This window comes from Charadrius vociferus, unplaced genomic scaffold (assembly GCF_000708025.1).
Source record: "Charadrius vociferus isolate BGI_N301 unplaced genomic scaffold, ASM70802v2 scaffold370, whole genome shotgun sequence".
Classification (NCBI taxonomy): Eukaryota; Metazoa; Chordata; class Aves; order Charadriiformes; family Charadriidae; genus Charadrius; species Charadrius vociferus.
In genome coordinates this window covers 660,477-676,017 of record NW_009646744.1, presented here as the reverse complement: position 1 = coordinate 676,017, position 15,541 = coordinate 660,477, and the positions used below count along the sequence as shown (strand labels likewise).

The window sequence follows — 15,541 nt, the reverse complement described above, 5'->3', positions numbered from 1 at the left end:
AAGTTACGGGCGATTTCGATGCTGCAGGACACCCGTCGCTCGTGGCTCACAAAGCACACCGCGCCTGGTATCAGCCCCTTGTGAACGCCCCTCGGGCTGTGGCTGGAGCCGGATATTGGTGGGTTTGAAGCGGGGGCATTCCCTGAATACCGGACGGGGAGTTGGGCAGCTCGGGAGCAGCCTGGTGCCAGCAGCGGGGCCAGGCTGGGGAGGAGCGGGTGCAGGTCACCTCTGCTGGTCCCCGGGGAGAAGCCCTGCAGGGAGCTCGCTCAGGTCTGTCTTCCTGGGGCTGTTCTGGGTCCCTAAATGTGTTTCCTGGAAAAATGGTGATGTCAGGGAACAGGGTGGTCAGCCGAGGTGGCATCAAGAACAGCACAGAGAGCACAGAAAAGTGGCCATCTCCAGGAACTCGTTCAGAATTCATTTTCTATTGAGTCATCAATGGATTTTACGAATTGGAGGAGAAATGTCTGTGCTGGCAGGGACTGAGCAGGGAATTCCTCCAGCAGAGGACAGCAGTGCACGCAGATCCTGCCGGATCCTGCTCGGCATGTGGAAATCCAGTACAACTTGGACGCAGATGCCTGGATGGGAGAATGGTTTTGTCGTTGCTTTGTTATATAATAAACATTTTAAGACATGTTTGCTCCCGTTAAGAGTTCTTGTGTGCAGAATGCTGCCAAAAATGCAGCCTGGAGTGAAAATTGACAGCCAGGTCTCTGATGCATTGTTCAGCAATGGAAAATAAAGTTGTCTTTGCCCAAAAGTTGTGGTCCAACACTCCCTGCCTGCCTGAAGCATGGGTCACATGGTGCTTAGTGCAGAAATTTAATCGTGGGCATTCAGAAAGGAAGGGTCCTCGTGAAAGATTTCGGGCTAAGCATGGTTGCAAGGGTGAAAAGACAAGTCCTCACGTGAGATATATGAATAGGTATTTCTAGCAGGTTGATATTGCCAAATCCCCCCGGGTTTGAACATGCTCGTTGGAAGCGCAGTGGGTGCAGGGGACAGGCGCGTGGTTGGTTGATTGTTCTCAGCCTTATCTGCGATTTTGTCTCTTCTCAGGGAGAAGACGAAGCTGTTACCCTCAAATCTTGCACACGGCGGAAAACCGACTCGATTGAGAAGAGGTTTTGCTTTGATGTGGAAGCTGTGGATCGGTGAGTGCCAAGGGGTGTCACAGCCTCGGCGTACCTGCAGCCCGGCGCCCAAAGGACGGGTTACGCTAGTTTTTTAAAGGTGACACTCATCGGTACTTGGCTTTCCTGGGTAGTTCATGTGCAGTTTCCCTGTTTCTCTTCTCCTTTAGTCATACCCTCCCTGAATGGAAAGCATTAGTCCGTGGAAACGCGCTCTCCCTGCTGCTCCAGCCAGGTGCTCTCGGTATATTGAGTTAGTGCTTCGGTTTACAAGGTGCCGAGTTTACTCAAGTCTCTCAAACTTTAATGGTGTTTTAGCACTTCTGCAGTCTCTGGCCACGTATGGTAAATGGTTGCAAGTATGGAAAAGATGCTCTGTGGGTGTTTTGGCAGGGGTACGATGCCTCTTTCCAGCATTGGGTATGTGTTGGAATAACTTCAGCTTTTGTGCTGCCCAGTGGCTGTTGCTGGTGCGCTATGGATGGGCAGTAACGGCAGTCCGGCCTGCTCCTCCGGGCCTTTACATTCCCTTCTTTTTCCTGAAGGAGTGAAATGCTTTCTGGTGTGATTTATCACGTAGCAGCTGAACCAGATGTATGTGTGGATGCATTCTATAGCGCCTAGGAATGAGAGCCTGTTATCATACCTAATTAGCATCACGCATGGCTTACATATATAAACAGGAAAACCAGGCTGGGGTTGCTATCCCGAGCGGTATTAGTCACTGCCTCATATCTCCCTCCCTGCAGGAAGTTTACGTGGTTTACAAAAGCTCACTCCAAAGTCACTGAATGTCTGTGCCCTCCTAGTTGTGTGCCTGTTCGCGTTCCAGCTGTCCTCCCCTCCGCTGGCCACTGTGGGAATGCCCGGGAGGTCTCGGCAAAATCCCGAGTTCATCAAAACCTGAGGTGTTGAATAACGCTGGAATACCCCGCGGTACCTTTCCCTGCCCAGCCTGTGCTTCCGCAGCGTTTCGGTGCCAGCCCCTCTCGCTGCCAGCCCAGGGCAGGGAGGGGTTGGGGTGATGGAGCTCTGCCTGTGTTGGCTCAGGGATAAGATAACCCCGGGGCTGCATCCCGCTCTCTGTAGCTGTGCTTTCCTCCAGAAAGCTGCAGTATTTCTGCTGACATGGGGATTTTTTTTCCTATGCCCCGAGGATATTTTTTTTCTAATGTGAAAATCAAAATAAAACTGGGAGGAGGAGAAGCCAGCCACCACAATGGTTTTCTTCTGCAGCGTGTTCAGAGGCAGCTGAACCTTCTCTTGATGTCTGGAGGCTGCTAGGCACGGGATCAAGAGCTACTCCTGAAATATGCCTGCTAAATGTAAATAATGGCAGGGGAGCGGCAAAGGTGGGGAAACCTGAGAAATTGCTCATTTCACGTGCGTGTTCCTGCTGCAAGAGATTGCCTCTGTGTGAGAGGACAGCGAGAGCAGAAAACATGAAATAAAAGGCTGCTTTTCACCGCAATATACAGGCAACTCCGCGTCTTTTTGGTATCAGAATTTGTCATTAGTTGTCTAAAATAATGGTTATTTCCAAAATAGTTCAGCTAAGAGGAAGAGGAGGCAACAGGTTTTGCCATGGCCAAAAGAGAGTGTGATGTGCCCTGTCTGTCTCCCCCGCCCTGGGATGCGCTGAGCGTTGGGAGATCTGGGCACCATCAGGGCTTCAGGTGACGCCATCAATTGCCAGGGTTTGCTGGAGATCGCCTTCAGCTTGTCTGCCACTTGTGATTTGGCCTCTTTTACAAAGCAGTGTGTATCGAGGAATGGTTTCTTTGCCAGCCCAGGATTATCGGGGATTGGCAGCGCATGGGTGCCACCCTGCAGCCGTCCTGCCGAAGCCTGGCTTGGCTTCGCCCTCTGGCCCTGGGGACACGGGTGACCTGGAGCACCGTGTGCAGAAGTGCCCGGTTGCAGCTGGAGGCGCTGGGGCTCACCTGGGCACCGCGGGGAGGGAGAACCGTGCCCGCTGCTCGGGAGGTCAGCCAGGCTCGGGCAGCGGGAAGACAATGCTGTCGGAGGCATTGCTTTCCATTTCATGCTGGAGGAGATCAGCTCTGGCTTAAGGACCTGAGCACAGGCAAAAACTTCGGCCCATGCTCTCCACCCAAGTCCGCTGACCACCGATGGTAGGATGTCTTTGACCAACGGCTGGCTGGAGCAGTGCCTGGGGCTCTTTTTGCGGAATGGAGAAGGCTCATTTGCATAGGGGACTTTTTGTCTTGGGCTGGGTTTTTTTTCTCTCTCTTTTTTTTTCTTTTTGTTTTGTTTTTTTTTATTGTCTCTACTAATAGAGAAGTTAGAAACTTGATGTCTTGTTCGTCAGCCCATGCAGGAAGTCTGGATATGATTAAGGCAAACATCCTCAAGATGCTTCTCTGTCTCACATGTGGACTGTGTGTTGACTTACAGCAGTTTTCCCCGTTCTTTTCCGTATGAAACTTCTAAATGAAAATTAGACTTACAAGCAATGTCCAGGAAGAGTCAAGTGTCTTGTAACTGATAGGTGCACGCAGTCAGCGGTCGTTAAGCCAGCCCAGAACACTGTGACACTGAGAAAACCCTGTGCGTTTGTGGTGTTCAGAGGTAAGGGTGAGCAGTGCCACCGGAGTTGGCTTCTCCTGAAGGCTGGAACTGCCTTTCGAAAGGTTAGTTTGGAAACAGGCGGATTAAGAGAGTGGGAAGATTTTTCTGTGCACATCGCGTGCTTCCTCTGGACAATTAAATTGGTTTGTCCTTTCTGCAGTACGTGCGGAGCGAGAATGCGCTGGGCTACATGTGAGCCTTCCTCGGCAAGGACGAGGGGCATTGCTGCGCTGCCGGGGGTTTCGGCAGGTTTTGGTTTGTGCATCCCCTCCGTGTCTTTCCAGATACACATCCCATTGGTGTTCTCTCGGCTTTTCTGGGCCATCTGCTGTGGGCCCCTCCGGAGCAGCGTCATGCTGTAGGCATCCAGGTTGAAACCTGTGCCTGTGCAATGGCCGAAGGCCATTGATGGCCCCAGCGGCACTGGATAGGTGACACGTCGCTGCCTCCCACCATGTGAGTCCAAAACATCTCTTCTTGCTGCAGTAGATTACCCTTAAATATCCTTGCGAAGGCGCCTGCAAGCCCGTGTCCCGGCGGGTGCAGGTGGCCCCTGCTCTGTGCCGATCAGTGCGTTACGTGCGGGTCTTGGTGCCGTGGGGACAGTGTGAAGTTTGCTCCCTTCCCAGGCTCTCCTGAAGCATATTCAATCGTTTTTTTTTAAGTTCTCTGTGCGCAGACTGGCTTAGTTACCAGTTTGTTTTATTATGGCCCAACACGTTGTGTCCATCTTCCTAACTGGGGTGGGAGGAGGAAGCAGCACGGTGGGACTGGGGGCCGGGGTTACCCCGCTGGCTCCTGCTGGAGCTGGCAGGGTGAGACCTGTCGTAATTACGATTCACTTATGTGTGAAATGCCGTGCTGACAGCCACAGCACCTGTAAGTACATACCAGGAAATTTCACTTTCTGCTCAAGTATTTTTATCTCCTATCACCATGCAATTTGCGTAGCTCTTCAAGCTCTGCCCGTACCTTGCCGGGGTTGTGGGGTGCAGCGTAACCCCGGGGTTTGGGGGTGACACCGACGCAGGAGCGCGAGGGCCGTGCTGACGCTCCCGGAGTGCCGTACAGCCTAGAGGTGGCAGCCTCGGCTGGTTCTTCCCCGCTTATGGTCGTCGGCACAGAACTGGGCTTGCTGTCAGCGTTGCATTTTGGGAAACTGGTATACATGCGACACGGGGTGCAGGCTCGGAGCTTTTAAAATAACACCCGGTGAAGCTGCTGCTTGCTAAGGGGAAAAAAAACCACAAGTTTTTTATCCTGTTAAAGATGATTCAGCAGTATGGAGCTGAAAATCTTGAGCCTCATCTGTCGTTACAGCATTGCTTCCTTTTTCTATTGCCTGATAAGGAGACGCTGAAGTTTTTAACGCTGACTGAAGAGCTGTGGTACAGGTGTTTGTGAGAGGTCTAAGAAATCCCTAACGCTGCATTTGCAAATAGTTCTGATTTTCTCTGTGAGAAGTCGGGAGTATTTTATTGCTTTGTTACAGCAAAATTAGCCCCAGAATGGTGTTCTAGTGTCTGGCTGAAATACATCCCCGGTGGGATGGATAGCGTGTTTTACTCTTAATGCTCTTTTTTAAAAACTAAACTTATTTGTAGTCTCTGTGCATTAAATCAGTTTTGTAAACAAGGTAAACAGGGATGACAGACAGTGTCTTACAAAATGAGCCTTAGGAGGAGATCTCATTTGGCTGGTGACAAAGGGTCTGTAATTTAGGATAATGTAGGTCATTGCTCTGGGCCAGAAGCGAAGTGCATCTCATACCGATTGGCTTTTATGGGAACAGGAGGTATTCCAAATTTGGGGGTTTTGGCCTCTTAGTCGTTCATAAAGGCAGGAAACTCTGCACGTAGTGCCATTCCCCTGGGCTACTGCCTGTGTGCCCGCGAGGTGGCTGGCACCGCGCTGGCGTGGGCTGCGTGATGGTTGGCACCGGGGCGAGTGAGCTGCGGCACCTGCCCGAGTGCTTCCCTGACCAGATGGTGTTTGGTATGTAGGTGGTTGGCCTTGCTCTGGGTACGCGCTTTACAGATCAGTGTATTTCTTTCTGAGTGCCACCCTGTCCGCCTGTGGCAGGGCACGCTCCCTGCTTCCCAGCGCTGGGGCTGGTGGTGCCGGGCGGCCGGTGGCCACCCCACCTCTGCTGGTGTTCCCCAACACCGGCCGGTGGCTCTCGCCGGGGCTTTGGACGGCATGTGCAATACAACTTGTACTTGTTCCTCTGCTGGTGTCGCCTTTCCAGTGACCTTTTAAACAAAGCGATTCCTGGGGTTTTCACAGGCGGGCTGGCAGCGAGCGACAGGCAGAGCTTGTTCCCCCCTCGGGGGACCCACGCCAGGCCCTGCCGAAACAGCTGGCGGCGGTTGTACTGACAGAGTTTTAAGCTTTATGTGGACAAGTGAGACTTTCTGAATTCAGGGGTAAAGCCTGCCCCTTATTTACGTCTTCTCACATCTTTGTTTTGGGGCCACAGCTGGCTGCCGGTGCCTGGACCAGTGCCCCACCGCCGTGGGGTCCTCTCTGGGGTGCCAGCAGCGTGTGGGTGCGCTGCCCTGCTCAGACTGGGACAGCAGACTTCTCCCTGCACTCAACTCCACTCATCCCTCGAGACCTTGTTATTAATCCGCTCTTGTGTTTTTTCATTCAGCAGTTTAGATCGTCTCAGTATGATAAGCCGCTACAGGAGTTGAAAGGTCTTATCTGTTTCTATTGCTTTCATTATTTGTTTGTTTTTCTGGAAGGAGGAAAAGCTATTGGACTTTCTCATTTTCTCTGCTTGCTTAGTCATAGCTCCTTAAAACCAGGCTGTTTTTCACAAAAGCTGAGATATTGAGAAAATTCAAATTTCCTGTGTGGTCTCGTATGGGAAAATCTCTTTAGTTTTTAGAGTGTAGCATATTGAAAATATACTTTCTTGCGAAGTGTTTGCCGTGTTCTGCTCTGGTCTCACGCATCCGCATCCACTCAGTTTAGAAATGGATTCCTGCTGATCACAAAATGTCCCTTTCCCACCCTTGCATCCCAGAAGGCGGCAAAGGGTTTTGGTGCCTGGAGGTTGACATGTGTGATGCAGCATCTAGAAATGAATCAGCCGGTCCTTTCTCATGTTTGCCACAACGGTTCACGTTGGTGTATTTTAGATGTCAGATCCAGGAGGGTGTCCTGCTGTCCCCATGCTTGGCTGGGCAGAGCCACCGGGGCAAAGGAGGCTCCTCCGGCGCGTGTCCGTGTGTGCCACATGAGGCTTTGGGAGGGGATGGGAGCGACCCGGCAGCAAAACCTAGCTAAGCTCCAGTGTTCGGGATCATTTGTGTGTTAGCTGAGGGGGCAAAGATAGGTACATTTCGTTTATCTTTGGGGAAGGGAAGTCAGAGAAGGGCCTTCCCTGTCTCACGCTCCACACTGAATCATCGAGATACCTGTAATCTAATGAGCACACTTTTGGAAACGGTTGATCTTCAAGGAAACCCCGTGAAAACAAGGCTGGCTGCAGGCAGCGAGTCAAACGCGGCTGCTGTTGATAGTGTTGGTAGGATGCTGTTTCAGCGCCAGCTGTCCTACCTGACTATTAAGCACGTGGTACCCCGTGGGCATCGTCCAAATAAATAATGAATGAGGCGTAATGTGTGGGGTGCATTTTAAACGCGTCCCAACCAGGAAGACGGTTCTGCTCAGGAAAGTGGTGCAATGGATGCCTTGGCAAACGAGCGCTGTGGGAGGAAATGCAGAGCTATTTGCAATGTAAATAGGTTTTTAATTCAGTTTCACAGCCCCTCCCCTCATGCTGTTAAATAAGTTTGACTTTGAAGTGGAGCCCAAAGAGTTGTTATCTGCTCCAAGGCAGAACAAACATTTTCATGTTATCACCTTTTTGCCCTGTGCGTGAGGGAACCTGGCACGCCAGATACCAGCATTGTCTCCCTAGGACCTCGTCGCTCCGCTGGGAGTCCGGTGTTGAGTTTAACACAAATAAATGATGTAAATGTCTTTTTTTTTTTTTTTTTTTTTTTTTAAAGTCTTGGCTAAAGAGACAGAAATCCCAATTATTTCTTTTTCCTGGGTCTCCCTAGTTGAGCTAGAGCCCTTCCAGGGCTTTCTCCCTGGGCTGTCCATGCCTTCAGCGGCAGCATGCCGTAAACTCTGACGTAAGCCCTGGCTGAAAGGGGTTCAGCTGAGCCCTGGGCTCACCCAGGGAAGAGCCTGCTGCTGCCGTTGGGGACGGGTTTGCTGTCAGGCAGCAGCCAGTGCTGCTGCAGCTCCTCGGGTACCGGGGACTACTCCTGAATCGCTTTGTCTCTGCACAACAAGGAGCTTTGTTCAGTGTTTTGAAAATATTTGGCGTTGGATGTTGAACATTTTCTTTCTCAAATGGGGCGATGGTTAAGTGGTTTCCTCTTCCCTTCGAAATGAGTAAACTTCCAAACCACTAAGCTGGTGAGTATTGACTGACTCACCAATGGGATTAGCGGAGATCAAACGCATTATGTCTGGTTTACTTGGACCTGGGCTCGTTGCAAGCCTGAATGCATGGCTTCCGCTGGTGAGACAGTGCTAAGCTGCCGTGTGCATGCTGAAAGCCAACTGTTGGGTTGGTTGGTTGGTGAATGAAGTTAGGGAGAGGGGTTAATCCGTTGTTCCTTGCCCATACATACCACAGAAGCGACAGAAGACAGGCCAAACCCACCACTATGGGTCCGTGTTTTCTTTTCTAACAGAGGATCAGCTCTTATCAAGAAAGCCTTTTGCTGAGTGTTGTTGCAGCTCACGTTCTCCTGCTGTATCACTGTTGGGAAGTGCAAGTTAGAAATTACCCCTCTTCCCGGGCCTTATCAGTTCTTGAGAATTTAGTACCGAAAAGAGCCTACGTGCTCTGCTGAACGCAGAGGTCTGTAGGTGATCACAGCTCCCGAGGTTAAATTGCTTCCCCCTCTTGCGCAGCCCAGTGCCCTGCGAGCGGTGATCCTGGCTCTCCGCTGCCCTTCTGGAGCTGCTGCGCTTTGCCATGGATGGGAAGAGCAGCGTCGGAGGTTCTCTGCTGTCGTACTTTCGATGGATGAAACCCCACGAGCATTGCTGCAGAGAGAGCGCCAATAACCACCCTGCACACGCTGAGTTGCGCAGTGCTCTGGCCATGCCTGCGTCTCCCCCGTTGCCAGGGCTTCTGCCCGCTCTCCTCCTGCAGAAATAGCTGCTGCGCTCTGCTAATGCGTCTGAAAATAACCTGGGAGGAAGCAGGACGTCTAGACCAAACAAAGAGAATAGATCTTGGCCATCTCACCAAGACCGGGGGCTCTGCCTGCTCCCCCAGGCGCCGTGCGGGCAGCCCGGCCCCGCTGCGGGCTTAGCTGGGAGCGGCAGTGGGGCAGGATGCGACCGCCCCGTCGGAGGCTGGGGAGGTGTAGGGCTAGCTAAGGTGTTCTGTGTCTGGGTCCGCTGGCTGCAAGATGAGGTGGGATGCTGCGGGTGGACAGCCTGGCGGCTTGCAGCCAAGCCCGATGCAGTAAATTGTCAGCCCACGACGTGACCCGTGGGAGTGCAGCGTTGGCTTTCACCCTCTGCGGCATGCTCCTCTCTTGTGCAAGCACACACCCACACCTGAAGTTGTGCAAATACTCTCCACCGTGTTAGATCCATCATGACCTTGGTGGTCATGCTTATCAGAGCTAGGTAATTAAGTTTTAACTCCTTTTATGGGAAGGGCAGTCCAGGAGTGGACTCGGGGTCTGCTTAGGAGTGGTGGAGGTGGCATTGGCCCTAGGGTGAGGGCTGGGCTGGTGGTGTCCCGTGGCTCCCCGTGCTTCGTTTGCAGGCACTTGGGCCTGTTCTTTCCCCTTCTCATCACAATAAATAAGCAAACAGAGTTATTTTTTGGAGGCTGGATTTACAGCACAGCTCACGGGCTGGTGTGTGTGTAACGGCAGGGGGTGGCAGGGCTGGGCAGGACCAGGCGGTGCAGGAGCGAGCGCCCCGGGGCACCCCGGGACCCCTCGCAGCACTCCCCCCGCAGGGCTGCGGGCAGCGGCAGGCGGACCAGGGGCACATCGCTGCCATTGCTGCGTATAACAGAATCACAGGTTCACACAGAGTAACGTCAGTGTGTGGATGTCGTCAGGGAAGTGGCACAGCCACGCTGGCACAAACGTGTCAGGGGTGAAATTCTTCACACAGCAGAAGGTCCCCCACCAGGAATCGGTGCTTGGGGTGGTGGTAGGAGCTGGGGGGCTGGGATGCGTGGGTCTCCTGCTTGCTTGGTTACCTTCCTTGCCCTCTCCTGCTGTTGCATGGATGTGCTTAGCCCAAGTGCAGGTGAGCTGTCTGGCTGAAAGCCAGAGGAATGATTTGGCATTCAGCTGCCTTACACTAAAAACACTGAAAATGTGTGTCGATTGTTGGAGATCTCCTCTGCTCATTTGCTGGTCCTGGTTAGGACCTGCACGGGCATCCCTGGAGAGGTCAGGCTGGGCTCAGCTCCATGCTGCTGGGGCTTAGCTAGGAAGAAGGTTGTCCTCTTTCTCTGTCTCTCTCATGGGAAATTTATCTTTGTCATCTTTGTTTTTCATCCCGCAGTTTATTTACAGCATTCCCTTTATCTCCGCAGGCCTGGTGTGATCACCATGCAGGCGCTTTCAGAAGAGGACCGAAGGCTGTGGATGGAGGCAATGGATGGCCGGGAACCGGTGAGCAGAAATATTAGCAAAAAAGCGTTGGAGAAAATTGTGGAGAGCTTTTCGTAGCCTGGGGCAGATTGTTTGCTGCGAAGCAGGCTGTCACGCAGCGCCTGCCAGCCGGTGCGAGAGCTGTATCCGTGGGGCAGCTCGCGCCTTCTGCCAAGAGAATAGTTTAATCCCTTGGTTAAATATTTGAGGTAATACTGTATCTCCTGTGCTTGGATTGCTTGAAGGTGCGGTGGAAAGGAGGAGGGTAGGCTTGGCCAGCACAAACACGCTGCTGTGCTGTGCTGAAAGGAAAACATGGCAAAAAGAGCAGTGGAAGAAAATACGCTGTAGATTTCCAGGGCTTTTTGAGTCCTGCAACTCATCTGGCAGCCGTTTCTGGGTCTTGTAGAGAATTGCAGATTTAGTGGGAGCGGAGGAGTGTAGCCCCTGTTCCCCGAACTCAGCGATAGCCTCCTCGCTGGTATGTTTGCTCCTGCCGTGCCAAAGCTGCACAGGCTTCTTCACCTCTGGAAGGGATTATGGAGGTTTTCAGAAAACTCATGGTTGCTGCCTTTTTATTTTTTAATGCGTATGCAAACCTTACTGCCACATTCAAAGAGCTGCGGCTGGTTCTGATAGGGTTCCCTCGGAGGAGTGCTGGTGCGGGCGCCGAGCGTCGGCGGCGCGGTGCTGCCCGGTTTCGGCGTGGCGGCCGTCCAGCAATGAACGGCAAACACAGCACCGCCGAGCAGCCTTTGTACGCAGAGCGAGACCAGACTGTGGGCCTCTGTGCCTCGGCGTGGCCAAAAGCGTAGCAGGATACGAAAAGAAACTTTGCGGATAGCGAGAGCAGCCAGGGCTGTTACAGGACAGCCCGTACATTTTTGGAGTAGGTGTCTGTGCTTCTGGCTCTGGCCGTTGGAGGAGAGTCCATGTGGGGAGCAGAGTGTTCTGTACCAGTACAGCCCCACTGCCACGGACTGGTACTGATTTGAGCAGATCCTCCCCCAAATCCACGAAGAGGTTCTTGTTTGTCAGTAAAAATGTTCGTTAGAGCCAGGTGTGATGGGGATACAGGTGGGCTGTTCGGTGAATGCTGGAAAGCACGTGATGGGCTTAGTCAAGCAACTTGGTTTTGAAATGCGCCGCGGGTCGGAGGTCGGGAAGGCTGCATGTGTGTGAGGGTGCTGCTCTGTATTTCAGGTAGAGGATTTCGTTGTGGATTACAGCCAGGTCTCAGCCTGGAATCGTAGATCCATTAGATAATTCAGGTGGGATGGGGCCTCAGGAGGTTTCTAGCCCAACCTCCCGCTCAGAGCCGATTGCTCGGGGTGTTACCCGGTCAGGTGCTGAGAGCAGCCGCGAGAGGAGACTGCACAGCTTCCCTGGGCTCCAGCTCTGCTGCTTCACCGTCCTCCTGACACCCAGTTTGAACCTCTCCTGTTTCAATTTACACCTATTGTCCCTTGTCCTCCTGCCGTGCGGAGCGGTGAGGAGCCGGCTCTGTCTTTCTGATGCCCTCCTCAGAGGAAGGGTGCTGTCAGGTCCCCACAAGGCTTTTCCTTCTCCAGGCTGAATAAATGCTGCTCCCTAACAGGGCATCCTGCGTAGCTTGGAACTACCTCTGATGGTGATCACAGCTCTCTGCCATGTTGGTTTCCTCCCTGCAGCAAAATTGTGCTTCTGGGACAAAAATGCTCCGTTGCACCTGTAGACGTACCCTTTCCAAGAACGGGCATTGCGGGAGGTGCAGGCACAGAGGCAAAAAAGGACTGAATGTGTGTTGTGTGTGCAGGACAGCCTCTGCTTCCTTTTTCTACCGTGTGTTGAAAAGGGAGCCTTGTTTGGGGGAGCCAGCCTGCTCCTCCACCTCGGCTCTTGACCTGGGTGGCCCTGTCCTGGGGCAGCTGTAGTGGGGGGACACTCGGGTGTAAGGTGTACCAACCTCTCCAGCTGCGGCGTGCAAGCTGTCTTGTTCCCTCCGAAATTAACCCCTACCTTGGTTCTGTGGCGGCAGCTGGAGACAGGATAATATTTTCAGTTTCTTCAGAAACAAAATGCGTGTTCTTGCTCCTACTGCGAATCGCGCCTTGTCCTCCTTCAGCCTGCTCACCCACTGCCCCACCTCCACCGAGGCCTCTTGTTGCGAGGATGTGGAACGCAGTCACCTGCAGCGGGAACTGCATGAACACGGTCATCCACTTGCATCTTGACCTGCTGATGTTTTCAGGATTTGGCACAACATCAGAGCCAGTCTGTTACGATCGGGTTGCAGAAGTGCAGCAAGAGATTTTGCGTGTTTTTAAAGTGCCATACATGCGAAAGGTGCTATGAAGCAATAAATGCAGGACTGCCTGGATTATCCTGTTTCAGAATCTGGTTATGTGAACTCCTTCAAAAACACGCAGGTCTTCGTGCCGCTGCCTGTGTATTTCTATTCTTCGCTATCATGCCCATCAGTTTAGGGTAGCTTGCTCATCCAGCACGTCAAGGATTGCTGCTGCACATTAATGCAATACCTCATGGCACTTAAATGCTAATGGTGTTTAAACCTGGCCTTCCAGGTGTGGTGTGGAGCCATGGGAATGAAGATCCATCAAAAGTGGAGTTGTTGCTCTGTTCTGTTTGGGTTCTCATCTTGCAACACCAGGGTGTGGGATGTTATAGGTAAAATCTCCGCAGAGATTTCCTTGAGCAAGAGACAAGGATTTAACCTTTGGACTCCTAGAAATATCCCTTCTACGCTTTGACTACATTTCTGTAACCAAAAAAACCCTACTGGAAAGAATGTCTGGTTTTCCTTTGATTTGAATACTGAGTGTGGAAAAGATTGGCACGGTGGGGACAGTAATTCCATGTGCAAATTCAGGCTGTGGAGAGATTAAAGTGGACTGGAGTTTGTTTCTTAATTATAATTAAAAAACTAAAACCAAATGTTGTATTACATTTTAGAAGATTTAAACATAGAATGTGGGCTACATTAGCCAAGACATTTATCACAACTTGAAAAGATTTATTATATATCTTACAGTCAAAGCAGTCTCCAGATAGCTATCATCAGTCTATTAACTCTTACCACTTGTCACTAATTTGATTAAAACCCCTGCGTTGACTTTGGGTTTTCTTTTATGTTGCAGAGGCTGGAAATAGAAGAAAATGCTAACTCCGTAACAGAGCAGTTGCATTTGTTTTTGTTAAGATACTCAGGATAAGTTTCCTATGGTTTTTCTCCTCTGGTGATGGTGATCCAGTTTGCAAATATATATGGTGGAGGCCAAAGTGATTCTGAAACTTTGTTGGAGCCCGAGTGAAGAATGAAAGTCGTGTTGGCTCATAGCAGCAGCTGTGGCAGGCTGCAGGATTAAGAGAGGCACAAATTAGGCTGTTTGCTTTGTGGCAAAGAACTGAACAAGATAAGCATTTGAGTAAGGTTGTGGCTTTGCTTGCCAAGTCTGCAGCGAGTATGCCAGCCAAAAGAGAGATGTCGGTGTCAGTGGTTCCTACTATTACCTTCCGAGCAGGTTGGTAATCTTAGAAATCATTCTCACATCAGGGAGGGCAGAAGTGGGGTACTGGATTGGAAATGTTTGGGACGTGAAAACGTTTCTCCAGGAAAGTGAGCCTTGCAATGTAAGGGGAGGTAGAGGGTTAAGGATATGAAACGTGTTAGATCACGTCCCTGTCGAGCTGTGTTAATCCGTTGCCCATAACCTTGAGTGGTGATGGAGAAGTTAGTGTTAAATGGCAAATGCAACAGCCTGTGATCCTGTCAGAGGAAATAAGACATGCATGGGATCTGGGCAGTGCTGTTCTGGCACTCGCATCATGCTGCCCTTTGCTCAGTTTGTTTTGTTTCTCTTTTTTTTGTTCTTTAAAGCAATACAAGTCTATAAAAATACAGCCAGCATTTCATATCGGAGTTGGTTTTGTTAGTGCTGTACAGCCGAGTGTGCTATGGGCTGGGGACGAGCGGTCGGTCTCATGCCCTTGGCAGGGGAGGGAGGGAGGACTCTGAAATGGAGACACATCAGCAATGCTTTCTCCTTTCCTTCTGCTCCCCTTACCTCTCTTCAGTTCTTTAACATAATCTGTGAGTTTGCAAAAGCAAGAACAAAGTACGAAGTCCCTCGCATGCTTTGGGAGGCTCCAGGCTGGTCACTGAATGGAAAGGCAGCACTGCAGAGCTGGTGGGTTTTGTCCTGGCACCTCCCAGGGTTGGACCTGTTGTACTGGAAGGGCCCTGTTCCTCTTGGCACTTGCGTGACTTAGTCCTTGGGTGACGAAACTCCATCCTCCAGAAAGCAAATGTTTATGCGCCCATTCTGGAAGGCAATTCCAGGATCTGATGGCTCTGATGTCTGCAAACCTTCCCAGGGTTTCCCACCCACCCAGCTTTAGTCGTGTGTGCTCCTCCATGTGAGGACACTGGGCTGCATGGCCGTTGAGCTGCGTGAAGCTGAGGGCCGTGGGGGACAGTCAAATGCTAGCTGTGGTGTCTGGGGTTTGTGCCGGGCACGGAGATGCCATGTTCATGTTCCCAACCAGGGGCTGGGCCTGGCTGGAAATGCGATGCTGTTTGTCAGTGCTGGGAACTCGCGACGTTCAGAAGTGCTGACAGCTGAATTAATGGAAGCCCAGAGGGCAAGATCCACATTTTTGAGATATTATGGAGACACTTAAACTCTCTTAGACCTTCCCTAGGTGCCGAAGGTCTGCAGGCACCAGCAGCCCTTTGCTTGAAAGCATTCTTCCGCCTAGATGTGCCACTCCTTGGCTTGGGCAAGGAGCAGCCTGCGCCCGCTCCTGGCCGCCACTTCAGCAGCACGCTTTATCCTTCTTGTCCTTAATTTCTCTTCCTCCCCTGTGCCCAAACCAAACTCTTTCTTCACCTTCAGTCAAGACCTGGTTCCCACCTGTAGCTATAGGTGATGGGCCTGGGGTTTGCGGCAGGTCTGTTGTTTATTAGCCTAATGAAATTAGGCACCAGGTGAGGTCAGCGTGTCTAAGCACCTGTGAACCTGCCCAAGCGCCCAGAGCCTTTCCTCGGCGGCGGCGGGGGGGGTCTGACACTGCCTGGTTTTGCAGGGTGCTGAGGGCTCTTGCTTGCAGGCAGCAGGAGCTCGGGGGCCGCAGACATATTATGGGGGG

At 51.8% G+C, this 15,541-nt stretch overlaps 1 protein-coding gene across 1 annotated transcript in view; it reads left to right on the top strand.

Annotated features, from left to right (window-relative positions):
- ARHGAP26 (Rho GTPase activating protein 26) overlaps positions 1–15,541 on the top strand; it is a 137,113-nt gene that overhangs the window by 10,099 nt on the left and 111,473 nt on the right. Inside the window, exons 9-10 of the mRNA XM_009890595.1 lie at positions 1,066–1,160; positions 10,336–10,414. Coding sequence (XP_009888897.1) covers positions 1,066–1,160; positions 10,336–10,414 — 174 coding nt within the window. The remainder of the gene's footprint in view (positions 1–1,065; positions 1,161–10,335; positions 10,415–15,541) is intronic.